Below are 21,142 nucleotides of genomic sequence, written 5' to 3'. Positions count from 1 at the left end.
AAAAATTTATCAGGAATGAATTTTAATAAACTGGCTAGCTTTAATTTTATGTACACTTTATTTTTTTAATTTTAAAAATTAATACCTTTTTCATGAATTTCTATTTGTGAATTAGATGTTTCCTTTTAAACAAAAATTTCTAGTATATATAGTATAGACAATCTTGAAGCCTGGGAAAATATTTTGATGCCATCTTCTTAATTTCAAACAAGTCTGTTCCCATACTAATATCTCTAAGGTGTTATGCAGACAAAGTCAAGTTGAAAGTGCTAAACTGATAGGATTATTATTTTAAGACAACACAACTCACCTTAGTGTTCTCTGATTTTTTAATAAGTTCTGTAGACCCAGGAGGCCTTCTTTCCTTTCTGACCAATTGGAACTAGCACATCTATTGAGGACTTCTGCCACATCTTCCGTCTGCCTCATGTATGTGGGAATACTACCATTTCGAGAACTATAGGAGCGTTCTGAACAAGCACTAGATGCATCGCTGTTGGCGTCATCATCTGAATGCATTCCATATGATTCATATCTTCTTCGAGCGGGTTTTTTCTGTTACACATAAAGGGTCTCATTAGCAGTAGCCAAAAGAATATACTGATATTTTACAATTTTTATTGACCACAAAGACTGGTTTTACTATCAGTACCAAGCATGCGGCTAATCACTGTAATAATAAAATTATCAATGTTATATCAATGAATTGATAACTGATTTTATTATCAATGTTTAGTTTTGCTTCAGAAAACATGTTTTAGTAGAAGATGAAATATTTTTAAACTTTATGGGATATAGCAGAAACAGAACAGGATTATATGAAAGTTCGGATATTAAAGTGGGAAGTGCTCAAAATTGTGGCCTTTTCCCTCTTCCTTTTCATTTTCATGGAAATCAATAACTACTAGAGTATAAATGTACAGAAACTACTTGAAAATTGAGTTGGTTAAGAAGAGAACACCACTTTTTAAAGGATGAGAATAGACCAGGAAAACACATTTTCCTGTATGACTTCTATTTTTCTTGTCTGCCTTCTCTTTTCTCTAGTTCCCCTTTTATATCTGCTACCAATTCTCTTGCCATACTTTCTTCCTCATATCTCCTAGGAAGTGAAATACAGACAAAAATAATGAGAACCTATTTTGCTTGCTACTATTTTTAGGAGGCAAGCCCCCTGAGGGTCCTCCATGTTTTCCTAATGTCTGTACCATCTATTTCAATAAATGCGAGAAAGCTTATTTAGATTCCTTTGATTTCTTTACATCTGAAGCTTATTATTTAATAAATGTAACTGCTAATAATACCTTACATAATAACAATTAAATGAGAGAGAGTAAATAGCTTATTTGAGATTTCCCTGGAAGGACTGGAAACACATCTTTATAAAATCTGATATTTGAATTTAGGCTGATGAGCATGAAGACATTTCTATGAAACACGTTAATAAGCACAATAATTTAAAACAGTTCCAGTCACTACAAATTCTCCCAAGTCTAAAATCTAAAAGCAAAAAGTAAGTTGACTTTGATTCAAAATAGCTTTATGAAGACAGTTTCATCACTAAATGCCTCTTACTGATTTAGAGACATCAACTTAATTTAGAAAGTGCTAACATGGCACTTCTTGTATTGGGCTCTAGAATCAGTTTTGTTATAAGACATCATTGTGAATGATAACACATCTCATTTGTATGAAGTAGTCAAGCTGGAAGGACAAGAACCCCCACAGGACATTCTGTTCAAGCAGCATCTCCCTATTGATAATCACATATACAGAAAAATGGATGTATTAAAGGATCTTATTACTTCCACTTGAGTATTTTCTAGAAGACTATCATCTGTGTTAATCTGATGAAGCAAAAGAAAAAAATTATGGTATCATAAGATTTCAGAAAACAGCAATGTCTATACCTTAGTCCGTATGTCTCCTAAGAGCTGAGAGCAGTAAATTTTTAAAGAGAAAAATTGAAAATAATGAAGAACATTTTGCTAAACAGCACAATGAAGTAGGCATAAACAATGCCCATAATCAGAAACATTAAATTTTTTAATATATAGGTACATGAGAACTGCTTATTAGCAGACTGTATTGTCAATCTTGCCGAAATCCTTTACTCCTACGCTACAAAAATACTCTCATAACCAGTTTTCCGAATGAAACTAAAATTTTCTTTCTTTTTTTTTTTAGTTGGCTCCATGTGCCCAGTGCGGATCCCAACATGGGGCTGGAACTCATGTTCCTAAGATGAAGACCTCAGCTGAGATCAAGAGTTAGACGCTTAACCAACTAAGCTACCCAGGTGTCCCTCAAATTTTCTATTTGAATCCTTTTGTCATTTCCAAAGTTAACTTTGTTTCTGTGATTTTCCCAAGGTACAGATTAGGCTTATTAGTTGGAAAGTTTTTTTCTAGAAATTAATAGTTATAATTGGAGTATCTATGCTATGCAAATAATGGAAGTAGGCAGAATCAAATTATTGGAATTCAGCTTTTGGGCCTAGTTAAATATTCTTTATATATTTCAAACACATCTTAGTATTTTAAGCAATAGTTCAAGAATAACCCATTCAATTCATAAAATGTGAGCATAATTTAACTAGTAAATCTCCTATTTAAAAAGAAACTAGAAAATATGATTTGAGAAATACATGATGAAAAACAGTAAATTTACAGCATCTGACTGATTTAAAATCATCAGAACAAGATGTGATCATATTCCATGCCTAAGAGAACAAAGTTCCTACTTAGTTGTATTATTTCTGGAAAATTAATCAAATGGGTGAGATAAAGGGAAAAATTCAGCACACGTAGACTGTTAGAGCAGAACTACGTATGTGATTACATTCATTGTATTACAGCTATGAGCAATGAATACTTTTCAAAACTTATTTCTCAAATATGTGGGATAAAATGCATCATATCAACACTGGTTAAAATGTGATTATACAGTCTTAAAAGTCACGATGTATTTTTTATTTCAAAACAAATATGAGGCCTTTTATAAATTCTGTGTAAGAAACTGAGTAAATGCTTCTCAAACACTGGATTAATTTGAAAGAGAAAGCATCATACTGAACTGACTTGGGAAATTGGCAAAAGCCAATTATACTCATTGTTCAAATGACACGTCCTTCATAATTTTAAGTGAGAAAAACAACAATGAAATATGTACAGCACCCTTCTGACAAACTATCATGGATCTGTACATGATGTTTTTAAATCTCACTGTTTAATGTGTCAGGCATAAAGAGCCAGGAGGATATCTTAATTATCATTTGTCTTGAAATTCTACTTTCTTAGAAATTATCACTTGTCTTGAAATTCTATTTTCTTAGAAACTCCTACCCCAAACTAACACAATCCCTAAATACTCAAAGTTAAGCAAGCTTTGAATATATGCTTGTAGTGTACTTATTCACGTACTAATCTAATCTACTCTTACTCTTAGTGTACTACAGTGCATAAAACACGTCACCATATTAATGACATCAATATTTATACTCCTAACATGCCATCAATTACTTTTACCCTTGGCTGAAAATTCTGGCCAAGAATAAAGATCAAGAATTGATTATACTGTTCTGCTTTTTACATTGTCCACATTTGGTCTTCCTAGATTTAATCCACAAGCATTTTCCCATGTCCTTTTCTGCACTGGTAGACTGCCTTACCCATACATTAGTTTCATAATGGGAAGATCTGTAATGATAAGGAAATGGAGAAGAGTACCAAGGCATCTGCTACCGCCTCCTCCACATCAGAACCTGTGTTCAGGACTCGCATGGCACTGACAGAAGATGACAGTCGGCTTGACTGGCTGATCCCATACCCTGGACCTGATTCGTCAGAAGGAGGAAAACAGCTTTGAGAGAGTCATAAATGTAACAGTGTCACACTGGAAACTTTAAGATCCTTAAGGGGAAGGGAAAAAAAAAAAAAACAACCAATGGGGCAAAGCATTTTAAAAGCAATTCTGTATTTTCTGGGTACATTTGGTTTTTCGTCAAATAAAATGGTAAAGGCAATTAAAATTACTGACAGTGTATGGAAAACAAATATAAAAAAGAGTAGCTATGATACATTTATGACCAGAAGACAGAAGAAAGAATGGGTGGCTAAGGGCTTGCAAATCTGTAGCCCTTGCAATTACCCAGCTCTATCAGTCAGGCAAATCTCATCCATTCAGGTGAGCCACGGAGTAGTCCAGAACAAAGATCAAACCTCAAACCAACAATGACCAGGGAGCTCAAAAAAGCCACACCAATTTACAAGGGGAAAAAAATCCCTCCAACAATTATTATTCCCTTCAAGATAGGTTGATTTCAATTAATAACTAAGACATGTCAATTAATATTTATTAAGCACCTACTGTGTGCCCAACATTCTGAGGTATGTAAAGACAAACTAGAGATGGATTCTCCCCCTTAACTACTTTCTACACCATCATTTACAATTAAAACACTTCATCCACCATTTTGGTTTTTTTTTTTTTTTTCCCAAAACATGTACAAAGATGAAGTACATAATTGAGAACATAAAAAAATTCCATATTTAAACATGACATAACTTAGGTTATACACACACACACACAAAAATGTCACCTGTCAGTGAGAAAAATGCCCAAACAAGGTTGTGGAAAGGGAAAAAGTTACTTGGGGGAAAATTAAAAAGAATCACAAATGACTTATTATCCAACAAATTAAATTTAAATAAAAACAAACTGATTTAAAAACATAAATATACAATTCAATGGAAACTGAAAAGGACAAAAATCTGAGATGAATGCATAGATGATAGTGAAAATGTACTCATCCTTCACCTGAGGCCCCATATACATCGGGGGCGTAGAGGGCACCAGTAGATCTGGAATGGTGTCTGGAGGCTGGAATAACAGGACCATACAAACCTCATCTATTACCACAAAACAAGGAATAATGGCAGCACTATAGTCAGGCAAGGAGAGTTAGTCAACACTGGTATTACTAGTACTAGTTAAGGATCAGAATACTGCCAAGTATTGAACATTAGCACTGTAATATCATCCTTGACACACAAAAGATCTTACACCCAGGGGGACAGACATAAGCCCACAGGAGACAAAAAAATCAAGTATTCAAATGGAAGGAAATGTCAAAAGTACAAGCATGAAACAAAAATATGAACACTGTAGTTAAAAAAAAAAAACCACTATGGTAACTAAGTAACCAATAATAACCCTCTCTCCTTTAATCTTGAACCCAATGAGGCAGGTATTACTATTCCATTTTATAGATAGGTAAATTCAAGCATAGAGAGAAGTTAATTAATGTAATCAAAGCCACACTACTAGTAAGTGAAACACCTCAGTATCTGTCTTCTTTCAAAGCCTTTGCTCTTAAAAAGAACATATACCATCTTCAATTGTTTAAAAGATAACATACCTCATTTACATTCGCCTAAACATTTTCTGTGTTTCACAGAAAGTAACTTCTGCATTTAGTAAAAGATTATTTAAATATCAAAGCACACCTGAACATAAAAAAGGGAGTATTACTAATCTAATCAAAAGACCTAGAAATGTGACATGTCTCTCTGAATCTAATTTTAGCACATTTTAAATTTCAAATCTTAAAATCCTGATTTTCCTAATACCAGAAAGTCATTCTTCTTACATACAGAAACAAATAACCCAGGAAAGACTCATTTTAGTATTTAATGAAATAGATTATTCTTTTTGGGATACATTAATTAGAGCAGTTAAAATACTTTTATTTCACAAATCACTCTTCTCTTTGTCATAGGACCTTAATGAACAACAACAACAAAAAAAAAAAATCAAAAAGACTGAAAGGATTAAACAGAAAGAATGCCACACAAAAGGTTTAATCAGACCCTGAAAAGTGACTAGTATTGTTAATAGAACATACTAATACATAGTTTTAATTTTACCTGACAGAAATAGTTTTTAAAACGGTGAGAGTTACCAATACAGAAATGCCTAATGGATGAAAATTTCTGAAAAATTTTCTGGAATCAATGGTTACCTGTGGCTGTAGGTAAGAGGTAAGCGGCACCACTCACATGCTTGTAATAACATAAGCCTTCTTTTTGAAACTTGGCCCCAGAAATAAACATAATCTAGGGTACAAATTCCAGAGAAGTTTGACTTTGCTCAGCTGATTTTTAAAGATTTTTTATTTATCTGAGAGACAGAGAGTGCGCGCGCGAGAGAGCACAAGCTGGATGAGGGCACAGGAAGGGAAAAAGCAGGCTTCTTGATGAGCAGAGAGCCCAATGTGGGCTCCACTCCAGGACTGAGCTGAAGGCAGTTGCTTAATGGGCTGAGCCACCCAGGCGCCCTTAGCTGATTTATTTCTGGGGCTTTAGGACCTTCACACTGGCCTTATGCTATAACTGAATGCATGGCAAACTTTGGGGTTCATCTGCTTAATGGTGATATTCAAGAGGTGAAAAAAAGGATCCACCAAATAAACACAGTAAGGACAGCAGAATGCAGGCAAACACAGCAAACAATGGGAGTGCAAAGGACAACCTGATGTTCCAGAATACTACTCCTCATCCCTATGCAATAAATGGGGCTAATCTGCTACCTTCCTTATGCAGTATCCATATGTAAATAAGAGGGCTATAAAAATAAATTTTTCTAAAACCGTATGATTAAAAGATATATCTTCTTTAATCCAAATATAATGTTTCACTAGAATCAGGAAAGCAGCTTCTTTTAATAATAAAAACTTAAGTGATTTAAATTGTTAAATGGAGGTTTTGAGATGAATCTAGAAAATAAATGGCTAGCCAGCCATCGTCTCTCTTTAAAAACAGGCATATTAATGATGTTTACTTAGGCGATTAAAAACTGATTTTAAATTTTCTCTAATCTCTGACTTAAGATTTAAAAGGTACATTTTGGTTTCTTCTTGATATCTCATGTTCTCTGTTCTTTTCTTTTTTTTTTTTTTAGATTTTATTTATTTGTTTGACAGAGAGAGATCACAAGTAGGAGATATCTCATGTTTTGTAATAATACCGCCACATTAGCATTATGGATGCAGGTGTTAAGAACATTAAAAATACCTAAGATCCTTGTTACTAAAGTACAGGGAAACTACTTCTAGGCAAACAATTAGAGCTTTTTAGAGGAATGGTGGCGGAGCAATAGTGGAGGCAGTGGCGATGATGATGGTAACCAAGCGTTCACTGTGTGCCAAGCACACTGCTCTGGGGATTTGTTTTATGTATTTGCTCATTTACAGCTTTTTCAAAACAATCCTAACAAGTACATACTATTATTATCCTACTTTACAGACTGGGAAACTCAGGTACAGAAGTTACAGAACCCAGGTCATGTGACCTAGAACATATACTGTTAAACTACCACACATCCCACCCACCCAATCCACTTCCTTCAACCCTTCAAGATGGCACGGTTATTTTATATAAATGTAGGATTTATTTCATTTTTAAAACATATATATATGAAGATGCACCACATATATCTACATGTATATGTGTGCATATACACAGCCTGTATGTATATAAACTAAAAATACTATGTATGACTACTTTATATGAACTGAAAATAGCTCTGGCAAAGTACTGAAAGGGAACTCCGGCACCTGGGACTGGAACAGAAACAACAAAGGCTGAGGATCTCCCTGTCTGTGTTCCTAGCTCAATGGGGGTTTTCTAAGTCAGTACAGAACAGTCTAGTGATTTAGTTGAACCAAATGGCCCAGAGAACAGAAATTAATCTCTAGATATCCTACACTAATATGCCTATTGAATGAAATAGTAATTCCAATAGGCAACGAGTAGAACTATGTTCTACTTAAATGTCACAAAGTCTGAGGAGAAATTCTTTAAGTATTACAGCAACCTACATTTTATGGAATTAAAATAAAAAACCTGAAATGGCATTATAAACAAAGCTGAAGGACCATGCAGAAATTCTAAAAATTTTCAATGTAAAAAATTCTGCCTCTCCGATTATTCTCAAATACTAAAAGTTTTTAAAAAGTCATTTAAGATTTCTATAATTGAGGTAACTATAATATTAGAGTCAAGGTTATAATTATAATCTATATAACCAGGAACAGAGAGGTTTTAGAGCAGTGACATGACACCAATATATAGTAAATGACTATTAAAACTATAAAACACTTAAAAAATGTTAATCTCTCCCATGTTAGTTAGTAGTTCATATGGTATCTTGTAGCACTCTAATAACCTAAGTTAAATATCTAAGTTGAAATGTTAATCTAATGTTAATTAGATTGTTAACATCTATCTAATGTTACATCTATCTAATGTAACATCTATCTAATGTTAACTAATCTAATGTTAGTTAATCTAATGTTAATCTAAGTTGAAATGTCTGCCATAAAAACTAACAGCATTTATTTTATCAAACAAAATGGTTCATACTTCACTTGAGATTAAATATTTAAATACTACCTTTAAACTGTATAGGTTTATTTCTTAAGATAAATCTTGAACACAATATTCAGTAGTTAAATCTGTGTGATATTTACTTGATTTTGGAGGCAATTTTTTATACAAGGTCTAAATTGCTCATTTAAAACAAGTAAATGTCAAAGGAATTTCCCAAACATGTAATTTCCTTCTGACTCTTTCTTCTATCAGGATAGAAAAGAAAGGCAAAGACATAGTCCATGAAGAAAGCTAAACCCCAAGTATGCTGAGGTTATCAAATGGTGATAACAAAGGGGAAAGAAACATAATCGACACCTGCCCAAGTACTTACCAAGGGGCTGAAAAGAGCGAACAGGACTTGTATCCCTGCTGCTCTCCCGACTGGCTTCCCGGCTGCATCCTTGACTCACACTAGGTCGAGGAATACGACTACTTCGGGCTGGTAGAAAGCAACAGCAGCACAGAAAGGGAGGAAACAAAAGACAGAATTTACATTTTTTTTTTTTTAAAGAAGATTTTATTTATTTGACAGAGAGACACAGTGAGAGAGGGAACACAAGCAGGGGGAGTGGGAGAGGAAGAAGCAGGCTTCCTGGCGAGCAGGGAGCCCAACATGGGGCTTGATCCCAGGACCCTGGAATCATGACCTGAGCTGAAGGAAGACACTTAATGAATGAGCCACCCAGGCGCCCCCAGAATTTGCATTTTTGATATGTTAGTTTTATTTTTGTTTCTTAAAAACTGATCAATCTGAGGTTGAGAACAAATTACTCTTGATACTTTAGCATTATCAGGAATACAGTTAAATTTGAATACAGTCCTCTAGTCTGTATAAGCTTACAAGGGTAAAACAGTGTTCTACAAAGGTAAGGCTACAAATAAAAGGATTAAAATATAAATGAATTATACATTTCAGGTAAGATACCTAATTCAATTTATAACCTATATTTCAATTTTCTTTGAATTGAGTTGTTTTCTTCTAGCCTCTAAGGGCCCAACTCTTGTCTGCCATGCTATCCAATATCCAGGCCTGAAATACAAAAGAAGAGGTCCCAAATCTCATAGAAAAAACCTTACCCACGGATAGCCTAGAGGGACTAGCCTCTCTGCTACAGCCTTGGCTCCGCGGTATCTTGCTTCTCTTCGGCGCTGAGGCTGAACTGACCAAGACTCTTTGAACACCAGAGCTCACAGTGGAGAGGGCTGTTGTGGTCAGAACTCTTCCTGGAGACCCCGACCGGCTGCCAGCTGAACACCAAACATACATAACGAATGTTAAGATGTGAACTCTAAGAAAACTTGTTGAAAGGATAAAAACTCAAGAAATACATCTGAGAAAACTGGGATAGTATGGCAAGTTCTAAGTTCAAAGGAAATGGATTGAGGATGGTCATAACCTGGAAAAAAAAGAATATGCTATATATCCTAGGACTGAATAGTAAAAATCATGTAAAATCTATTTTCAGTTTTGAGGGGTATAGGACAACACTAAAGTATGTTTCAGAACACAAACAGCATAAGAGATTTCCAAAAAAGTAACTTATCTGACAATACATTTCACACGGTTACAGCTATATATATTAGAAAGCTATGTATCTGCAAGAACAGAATTAGTCATTCCATTACCACTATTGTTTTGCTAAGAATATAATAAAAATTTTCTTCATGTTAAAACAATTTGCCTTCTGAGATGCTTCTGTTACTATATAATAGTAATTTTTAAAAATTTTTATAAAATTAAATTTTAAATGTTTATATAAAATTGGGCCAGCTGAAAAAAAGAAACTTGCTTTTTGCTATTTTCCAACAGCAAAGGGATCTTGGGTGGCCATGCCTAGGATGTAGATGTAGGGGTACTGGGAGTAGAAAAGGACTTTGAGCAAATGTCAGAGAAGTTAGACCCTTTCTAAACTAGCAATTCTCAGTCTTGGAAGGCAGAGGATATGTGGTCAGGGGAAAAGAGAGAGGGAACTGGACAAAATCTCACAGACTGGGGCAAGGGCTAAAAAAAAAGTTAAGAAACACGGTTTTACATTAGAATTGCATGGGTTAACTTTTAAGGAAATGAGGTCCTTGTCAATCAAAATATTTCACATCTTCACTGAATGGGAAAACAAACTAGATAACTCCAAGATAAAGTTTAACTCTACATTCTGAATGGCAGCATCATAGAAAAGTTAAACTTGCACTTAGACAAATGAAAGCAACTCATTATGAAAGCTACTTTTCCCCTTTGTTGGGCATCAATTGTCTTAACCAACAGGGCAGTCACTGCTCACCTTGTATAATCTTACCCAATCATGCTTCATTTTCACAGAGCAAAACCTAAAGACTCAAATGCCAATGTGGTCAAGCAGGAGATGTTAATGAGGGAGGAGCACTGAGTGTAACGTGGGGTGGGGTAGGGTGGGAAGCGGGGCGGGGGGGGGGGACTTCACAGTTCAGCTGTGTCTGAAATAATACCAGCTAGGTTTTAGGGTTTTTTAAGAAAATGAAACCTTTGAAATTTTCTCATTTTTATCATGTTGTATAGACCAAACAATACATGAATAGAGGTAGGTTTGATGTGGACCATGGGCTGCTGATTGTGACCCTCTCTGTAGTTTTCTTGGCGTGGTCTTACTAAATACAATTTAAATTCATGCTTAATTCCTAAACTCTACCAGCACACAAAATGAAAATTATCTTCCACAGTTATAGCAATACTGTTTAAAACAAAGTAGTACTTCCAATGAAATTAACAATTAACTTGAGTAGAAGGAATTCTAAATTATTACAGGGAAATTATTCAGTTTTACTTTAAAACAATGCCTCGTTTGAATTGTTTCTTGGTGTTTCAGGTGAAGAATCTTCAAATCAGATTTTTTTCAGTTATAACCTTAAGGATACCCACAAGGCACCTATTTTCTCCATGCAGTATCTAAACTAAACATACACACCAAAACATCCAAACACCCAACATGCCACAAACTCACAATGCAAGATAAGCCAATGGAATATTTTATGGGAACACTTGCAACAATATGAAAGTATAAATAATGAACTGAATGAACACGTACAATATGGTATTTTGTTAAAAATATAAATTTAAGGGATAAAGGTGTTGGTAGGAGACTAAGAATTCCTTGAAAAGTAGGTCTATTCAGCAGAGAGGAAACATGCAGTACAGAGGCAATCACTCCACCTAGTCTAGGTTAACTGTGTTTATCAAAATTTTGTAAGCTCACTCTTTCTATATTTAAATTCATTCATACCCTCTCCTAGAAAAGAAAATCGGCAGTGTTCATTTCATTTTCACCATTAGCCTCTCTTCTCCACTGACTCCAATCCCCTACCAACAGTCCCTGTGATTGTTGCAATACTTCCAATACCTGTGACTCATTTTGTAATTATTCATACTTAGAGAAAATATCAAGGCTTTTTCCCCACCCAAGGACTATCTAGGCTAAATATTAATAAGAAAACCAAAGAGTTGAAGAAAAGGGGCATGCTAGAAAAGAAAAGGGAATAGCATGCTGCTACAAAATAATTTGTAAAACTAGAAATGGGATACCTAATTTCTCTCGTGCTACCTAAAGTTTTCAAACTAACATTTTATACTTTTTACGAGGTAGTTTCAAGGCATTACTAAAGCTCCTTTGCTTTTGAATATCTAAACCTATGGGATCGACTTGGATAATTTCAACAATTGAAGGGACAATGATGGAATTTTATGTTGAGAATTTCTGCTGAATAGAACCCATTCTCATAATGAAAATATGATCAAACAATAGATGCACACATAAAGTCTATAGATTCTTACCACCAATGGTATTAGCAGATTGTGATCCTGAACAAGTGTAAAGGCAGAATTAGGGTAAGGGTTATAATCCACGAAGAGGGAAGGAGCAGATTTAGAATGAATGGCAGATGGAAATAAGAAAGCTTTAGTCATTTCTTAGAAAATAAAAAACCCTAAAGCAAAAAAGCAAACTTTAAAAGAAAAATCCCTAAGCCATAGACATCTGTAACAAAAGCAGTACATTTAAGTAGCTTTTACAGCTGAAATCAGAGACTCATGTACAAAGCAGATGAAATGAAGTTGCAAAAGTAAATGTAAATTCTTCAGCTTTTCTTCTACTAATAGCCTATAATCTAAATAATTAAATGTTTAACTTTTAAGCATTTAAACATTTAATTTAAAAGTACAGGTAAAGAAGAACTACACAGTATCTTATAGCTGAAGAAAGCTTACATGAAAAAGCTACAAATTTTTTTTAAGATGCACAGGGGAAAAAAAAAAAACAGCAGGGGTTGGGGTGAAGAGACCAAGTTTCTGACAGGCTGTACAGTCATTTGTACACAACCAGTCACTATCAGCAATAACAAAAGACACCATCCTTATGTAAATATAAATCCGGAAGTCTCTCCATTGGGTCTGCTTTTATTTATTTTGGTTAGTCATCAGAATACACCTGCTTTGACCCAAGAGATTTTTTTCCCCCCTAAATGGTAACATAAAAATTTGAAAAGATCATGCAAACCCTAATGAATTACTTCCCAACAAAGTGAACATGGAGGTCACAGCAATATTTCTGTGCAAATATGTTGTAAAGAAACTTGCATCAAATCATATAGGGCCACAATTTCTGTTTTCGAAAGAATCTGGAATGGAATATACAGTCATTCAAATAAATAAGCAAGCAAACAAACAAAAACCTCTCCAATAGGATTTAAAACCCAAGTGATTTCATAGTGAGGGTCTTCTGATCTTAAAATCCTACCAGATCTAAAAAGCCTATCATTATGTTCTCATACATCAGGAGAGGATGTGAAGTATTGTAGACTGGGTTTCAAAGTGAAAAACCAAATGTAAAAAAGTTATTCCAAATCTTACTGAAGTGATCAGTAATTACAATATACCTAAAAGGGAGGTCCTTAGGTAATATATTAGAAAACCATACATGAAGCACTTTAAATCTCTGTCACAAGCTGTCTTCGTATTACTTTAGAAAAGAACTAAATAAAATAGCTCACATCAAATTAAATTTTATCCTTAAGATACTGGATACAGACAGTTTTGGGTTGCTATCTTTATTCTTCTTTATGCTTTAAGTTTCCTAACATTATCATTTTTTATTTGTTTCCAAAAGGCCATACATAAACAAGGTACAAAAGTATACAACAAGAGTTTAAAATTCAGTTGACATTAGGTTAATGATAACAGGGAGGACAATTTATCAGCTGAAATACAGAGTGCTTATTCTGGGCCCGGATATCATCTTAAAGTACATTAAATGCACTATAACGTTTAATCCTCACTACAACCCTCCGAGATTATTCTCATTTTATAGATAAATATACAGAAATGCAGCAACATTAAGTAGACTGGAAGAGCTATGATTGATATGTGGGTAATATGGCTCCAGAGTGCATGATCAAAATCAGGTACTTCTGAGACTTTATTATACACAAATCACTTGGTGATCTTGTTAAAAAGCCTGAATCCAGGACATTGTGGTGGCACTGTGCATTTCTAACTAGCTCCCAGGTGATGCAGATGCTACATTTGGAGTAGCACGGCTAACCAACTATGCTACAACTGCTAAAAAGACGGAACTACTTAAGAAAATTATTCTAAAAATACAGAAAAAGAAATTAAAAATCAGGGAAGAATGTGATATGATCTATTCCTAATGTGGAATTTGGAAGCCCTTACCCAGAGGGCATTTTCCATTTTTCTTGTTTATAAATAATCATCAATTTGCAAACCAATTTTACCAAGCTCTTATTTTGGGGGCTCTTATTGAATATTCCCATAATTTCTCTGCCTGGATTTTTTGACTTTGGAAAGAGGAGAAAAGGAAAACCTGCTGGCAGAGCTTGTGTAATCTCCATCTGGTCCCCTCCAAGCCTAGCTGTTTTCCCTGATTCCAAGATTTGGGAATCAAACTAAAAACAGACAAATGGGACATCTCTATCTTGATAAATCACCTACACCACCGTGGAAGACAGTTATATATACTTCTTTTCAAAATAGCCAAGTATGCAGAATAACCCCCAGTTACTTCCTTAGGGAAAAAAAATCCTGTTTTTAGAGCTAAGTGCTAATGAAAATCTCTTGATAAAGAAAGAATAGGAACAAACTCTTAAATTAATAATGCCATAAATGTATGGGTTATTATTCTGGAACATGTAGAAATGAATCATTCATTTTACCTAGACCTCAAAATTGTGCTTTTTAATAATTGTGCTTATGAGGAACTCAGCTCCCAATGAAACAGTAAAAAATATAAATCTTAAATTTAATAAGAAATATAACAGAACTGGTCATCTTATGTTTCCTCACTATGAATCAGTATATACCTGCCAAAAATGCTAACCATATTCTAATAGATTTTGGGAAGAGTACGAAGACACACATATCTGTCCTTGAAAAGGATTAGGTAGGAGCAACCAGATTAGATGCTAACATATAGCAATTATTTTGCTTCTAAAAAGCACAATTTTCTACATTTGCAAGTTTTTGCATAGACTTTGAAAACCTTAATGCTAAGAGATTTGTGCTACTTAAAATATCTCCATGCAAAACTTTGTACAGCAGATGAAGTTTTTTCTTTCTAAGTGCAATCAATGATGCAGCCCTAGTAACACACCAAAGACAAGACAACACCCACTCAAAAAAATTCCAAAACATGCACAACAATTGATCCAAAACATTGAAAAAAAAAAATACCTTCATTTTTGTCAGGTGATGATGAACCTAAAGTACAGAACAAGAACTCAGTATGTGGCTTGTCTTTTTTGAAGTTAGCTTTGTCTTTATCCACTGGTCAATCTCCTAATACAATCATATACAAGCAACACACTTATCCTACTGTATTATAAATCCAGGAAAACTCAGGCAATACGTACGCTGTGACTGAGACACCATTTTTGTTCGACTTCTTCCTCGAGAATCTGTCTTGGCATTTCCCATGCCAGCAAGTGGTGCTGAAAGCTTTGCTCTTACCCGGCCTAAGGAATAAAATTATTTATGTAATTAAAGACATTTTTCTATAATGATATTTAGTAATGAGGAAAAAAAAATCTCACTATAATTTTCTAATTGGGTGTGCTTTTCAAGTATTGTTAAATTTTGTTAACAACATAACCATCACTGACAGGTGATATTTCTCTTAAAATTTTTAAAATAATTACTGCCTTTTATGTGTTGCACCATAAGCTAACTTTCCTTCAAGGGTAAAAGTAAAGTCAAAGTAGAAGATTTCCATTCTTAGTTTGAGATTATTAGTTCAGTAGAGTCATAATTGAGATAATTACCACAGGCATGCTACTTGTTTCTTAATTGGCAGTTCCAATTCTAAAATTTCAGTTTCCATGAAATTTAGTTTATTCTCAAATACAGCTTATAGTTTTACATCAGTCTAATTTTATTAGAAACAACTACCCAAACAATTCTTTTAACTGAAAACATACTTCTAAAAGGGATTTGCAAGAAGAGATAATATTAGGTAAAATATTTAATATTTTTATCCTGTGCTAAATATCAGATTACTACAGACAAATATGGACACATTTACGATTCTTTTTCCCCAATCAATTTCATTTATAAAATGATTTGAGGAAATACCTATCATATAAGTGTTGGCACTTTTCTCAGCATAACTCCCTTCTCCTCTACCAATGTCTCATCCCCTCCACAAAATCAAACCACAAACATCTATTTCTAGAGCTTCTAAAGCAAAGGAGATAATGTTGATCAAAGGACCTAAGTAAAGTGTCATTAGTAAAAACAAAAGTATATTACTAGTAGGTACTATGGTGTTCTCAAGCAGTCTCAACCCTCTCAAATCAGAACCAGTACTAAACAAAATCATAAAGAAGGGTTCAGAATCCTGTTCAGTTAAAAGAAACAATTTGTAGGGCAATCATTATACTGGATAGCCTGATATGGCTATATTAATTAGGAAAAAATAATGAAGAGTAAGGAGAAATTATAAAATTAAGAAATGAGTGACGGAAGATAAGAGTGGTTAAAAACCAGGAATACAACAAGCAAAACCAGAACTCTAGTTGGTGAGTTGAGCATTCTCAATTCTTCAAGGCCCTTAATAAACCCATAGTTCAGGCCTTTCACCCTTTTACAGAGTCTGTTTAGAGGTAGGATACAATGTTCTCCCGACTAAGAAGTAAAACAGAAAGACAAAATTATTATTTTTGAAATGGAGAATTTATCCAATATAACAAAGAAATCAGGACAGCTATTTTGATACTGTTGTTCTAAATTACAATGCCACAGTGCCAGAAACCATTTTTATAGAGTACTCCAACTGATATGAAAAATAAGAAATATTTCAAATATATTAGAGTAGGCAGGAGACTAAAATTGTTAAATATACTTGGTTTTATATCACAAGAAAAGGTCATCCATGTAAAACTTAGGAAAAAAAGAAGTGTGTTTCAAAATCAGAGGTTTAATAAGACAGCCGGGCAATATAAATTAAAAAACTGAATTTTTTTCTTTCTACAAATTCAAAAGCAATAAATATTTTCTTAAAGTAAACTAGCTCAATAAAATAGATTAGTGTATCTAGCAAGTTATTTGTCATCTCAAATTCAAGTCATATATGCAATTCTCCACTGATTCTAAATCAAAGACACACTTAAAAGCGGACTAAAGAAATGCATTTAAACTCCCATGTAACAGCAATGGAGCATGCTCCCCCAAAGTATAAATAAATTAGCATAAATTAAAAAGCAAAACATAAAAATAAGGAAAAGCACTAATGATACTACATGAAAAAAAATTATTTACTAATTTTATACTAGAAAGTATTAAACATGTTAAGAAATTATGTTTTCCAGCATGAGATGATCTAAGATACGAAGCAAAACTCCAAATGAAGAACTAAAGGAAAAAAATTCACATGTATAACTAACACAATCAAAACATAAAATGTAAATGCTACCACAGCTGGCAAATTATATAGTTTTGGGAAAAAAAAGCCTGTTTTAGTTTTTAATATTTAATTCCTACTAATGAAAATATTAATGTAGAAGTATTTGTGTTACTAACAAAATGTATAATTCTTACCATCTTCGGATGTTGCTCCTAAATAAGAGAAATAAAACAATAACATTTCAACAAATTCTGCCAATGCTTATGTTAAGACCTACTTGCACCTCCCACCCAAGACTAAAATGAAAGAGTGAAAAAAATGTTAGTCTTATAGCCTTACCCCAAATTTGAGGCCATCTAATGATCCACAGCACAAGAAAAGGTTAAACTAGACAAATAAAAATGGCGAAATTCCACAGCACTTTTATCTGCTCCATTTCATACTCAGAACGTGAAATGGTGAAGAAAATTATGGAAGGTAATCCCTCAAGAAAGACATAACCCTGTCATTACTCTCTGAAATAAAGGTTTTTACAGAATAAGAATATTTTCTGTGCATTTTCAAAAAGTTGTCCATAAAAGAACTAGAAGAGCTAACTGACAAACATAGAAGTCAAATCCATGATGTAGACCTCATTAATGCAGTATCTTCATTAAAGCATTACATAGACCTATCAATCCATCAGCTATTTACTCAACATATGTTGAGTACTCAGCACATATGTGCTCTCTAAGATGTCAATGAAAAGTAGCAGAAATGAACAACTGAAAATGTCACAACTCTATACTAAAGGGAAATAATAGATGTATCTCTGTATGTGTACAGACAGATTTTTTTTTTTTAAACACAGGATTGAACATCAGGTGAGAGTATCACATCACGTGACACAGATGATTCTTCAAATAGGTTGATGTTTCTGAGCCAAACAAAAAAAGATCTTAATCTGGAAAGTGAGAATAGTTTAAGGACACAGAATTTCAGTGTGAGAAGTGATACCATAAAGAGTTTAAAATACAGAAACTATCTTGTGGTGGGTTTTCATTTCATTCAATAATTTTTTTAACTTGTGAAAGACATTAAACATCCAGAGGAACATAGAGACAATATAAGTAACAGTCATGTACCCAACCCAAGATGAAATAAATCTCCCACTCATCAGAATGGAAGATGTATCTATTTAAGAGCTTATGTAGTAACTGACAGAAAAACATACAATATTTCATCTTTTCTAGATCTCCTACTAAGACTTACAGATTCAGTATCTTCTTACAAGTTCTTAAAAAAAGCTCAAGTTCCTAGACAACAGTATGGTATCTGATGAAGTTAAGGGGAAATGTAGATAATATGCCATGTAGTATCTGACAAATACCATAAAGATAAAAATACCACACTGAACCAAGCAAGCATAGATAAACTATAATCACTTAATACTGAGATTAAAAAGGCAAAACTTTTCAAACAAAAAAAAGTTCAGTTCTTATTAAATGTTAGTTTTAAACTTGTTCTTAAAAAGACAGCACTGTAACTTGCATTTTGTTTTCACAAATAACCACACTAATCTGTAAAATATCTCATTTCTCTCTCTCTGTATCACAGTTAGTAAACTAAAGAGTTCAATCAAATGACTTATGAGATTTCTTTCCATTCTTATGATTCTGATTCTATTTCAGAGAAAGACTTGAGAAATCAAGAATATTTCTATGAGCTAAGGTAAAAAATTTTAAGATAACTGATTTAACTTAAAAGAAACAGTAACCTAGTATTTGAATAGAATGGGAAACCCAAAAATGACTATGCTTAACCCAAAATTTTAGAGAATTAGGTAGCCACTTTTACATTAAGATTGCTATAAAATAAGCAGTATATTTTTGAAAAGAGAATGAAGATATTATACAGAATCCAAGAGCCATAAAAATCTTTAGTAGAATTAGAAAAGTAAGTTCTTACCATCTATCTTGTCAGAAGTATCCTCTTTGATGAAAGAGCAAGCAAGAAGAACAGAGGAAAACTCAGTATGTTAGAAAAATATGATTTTAAAATCCCTAGGACATTATTTTTAAGAAGACAAAATTCACAGTACAGACACATATATGAAACTTGTACTCAATTAAAACATATTAGGAGATTTAAACAAGATGAGGTTCCTTTGTGAGAAAAAGATATAAAAACAAAGATAATGAGTTTGATTTTCACTTGCCTAGAGTGAGAAGTTAGTGAAGCCTGTATCCCAACTTGGTACCCTTGCCACCATCAAGCAGACCTCTTGCTTTGGTCTTCTGAGTTTCCTGATATCAAACACTCATCATATTCCCATTCCCCATCCTCCCCATTCCCAAAGGAACCGGGAGAAAAAAACCTAGTAGCAACTGCTTTAAGTAATGAACTAAGTTTAAGCACTGCAAGATTATAGTAAGAAAAGTCTCTAATGACTTCCAAATCCAATCTCACAAGCACACATCTTTCTTCCTGAGTTCCATTACCATACCATCTTGATGCCACTGTACCTCTCTTTCTCATTATACTACAACTCCTTAACACCTCCAGTCTGATGTCTCACTGGGACTTCAAATTCTAAATGCATAAAATGCAACAATATTTTCAGCTGCTCATCCTTTAGCAATCTACCACTAGACTGGGAGACTCCTGAGTACAAAGGCATCTATTTCTGGATCTCCATGACCTAGTGGGTTGCCTGGCAAAAACAGAAGTGCTCATTAAGTGTTTGCTGAAAAACAATAGAACTCTCCCTCTGATCAATAAATGTTCAGCCATGACAAGCAAGGCTCAAAGCAGAATAAAACAGAATACATCAGTCTCATGTATTTATACACATGTATTTATATACATATATACAAGCTGATGGAGGGAGAGGCGGGTAGTGGGGAAAGAGAGGCAGAGGAGAGAAGCAGAAGAGGGGGAGGGAGGAGAGTAGGGGAGAGGGAGAGAGACAAAGAAAGGAAGGAAGAAATAGAGAAACAGAAAAAGAATGAGAAAATTCATTAACCAGGCCCTGGAAAGAGCCAAAGGCAAGAAGTTCATTGTCTTTGAGTGTAAACATGGGTCAGAAAAAGAGGATAGAGGGACATCTTTCCCTTCTGTAATGAAGTAAATGTGCAATTCAAACCTTAAAAAACCAAAAGAAACTAATTAAGTCAATCTCACAGCACTTTCTTATGAAAGAAAAATACTGTTACAAATTGCCTTCCTAGTTCACACTGAAACATTTCAAATACTGTATTTTTCTGGTAATAAAATAATAGATACTAAATATCACATTTTTAAGACACCAGATAAATACATTTTATGTTTTCCAGTTTCTTCCCTACTTAAAAAAAGAGATGTAATTTATGTATCATAAAATTAACTTTTTATGCTATACAATTCAATATCTTTAGTGTATTAACACAACTCAATATCCTTAGTGTATTAACAGGTTGCACAACTCATCACTAATTCCATAAAGTTTTTATCACCCCCAAAAGAAATCCTGTTAGGAGTCACTCTCACTCTCTATTCCCCTCTTTGCCTTTGGGAACTAATTTACTTTCTTTTTCTGTGGATCTATCTACTCTAGACATTGCATGTAAGTGGAATCAAACAATAAATGTCTACCCATCCTGAAGCATGTTTTAGTACTTTTATGGAACATATTCCTTTTTATGGCTGAATAATATTCCACTCTATTTAATGATATCTATTTAACCATTCACCAGTTGATGGACATTTTGGTTGTTTCCATGGCTATTATGAATACTGTTGCTATGAAGATTCATGTACACATTTTCATAACATATTCTTCATAATATTTTGGAACATACCAGCTAGGAA

At 33.8% G+C, this 21,142-nt stretch overlaps 1 protein-coding gene across 48 annotated transcripts in view; it reads right to left on the bottom strand.

Annotated features, from left to right (window-relative positions):
• Positions 1-21,142, bottom strand: part of CLASP2 (cytoplasmic linker associated protein 2) — a 185,862-nt gene that overhangs the window by 62,718 nt on the left and 102,002 nt on the right. For 9 of the 48 annotated variants that reach the window (XM_013046683.1, XM_013046688.1, XM_013046685.1 and 6 more), the window contains 11 exons: positions 19,262-19,285; positions 17,509-17,526; positions 15,327-15,428; positions 15,148-15,174; positions 12,235-12,261; positions 9,510-9,680; positions 8,764-8,871; positions 4,819-4,881; positions 3,729-3,835; positions 1,911-1,934; positions 311-555 (listed from right to left, as the gene is read on the bottom strand). In XM_013046683.1, the coding sequence (XP_012902137.1) occupies positions 311-555; positions 1,911-1,934; positions 3,729-3,835; positions 4,819-4,881; positions 8,764-8,871; positions 9,510-9,680; positions 12,235-12,261; positions 15,148-15,174; positions 15,327-15,428; positions 17,509-17,526; positions 19,262-19,285 (916 nt within the window). The remainder of the gene's footprint in view (positions 1-310; positions 556-1,910; positions 1,935-3,728; positions 3,836-4,818; positions 4,882-8,763; positions 8,872-9,509; positions 9,681-12,234; positions 12,262-15,147; positions 15,175-15,326; positions 15,429-17,508; positions 17,527-19,261; positions 19,286-21,142) is intronic. The other 39 variants (XM_013046689.1, XM_045089047.1, XM_045089043.1 and 36 more) reach the window with 15 other exon arrangements.

The sequence above is a fragment of the Mustela putorius genome, unplaced genomic scaffold, assembly GCF_011764305.1.
Source record: "Mustela putorius furo isolate JIRA1106 unplaced genomic scaffold, ASM1176430v1.1 tig00003834_pilon_pilon_pilon, whole genome shotgun sequence".
Taxonomy (NCBI): domain Eukaryota; kingdom Metazoa; phylum Chordata; class Mammalia; order Carnivora; family Mustelidae; genus Mustela; species Mustela putorius.
Note: the sequence above shows the minus strand (reverse complement) of the source record. Positions and strands in the feature narration are given on the sequence as shown.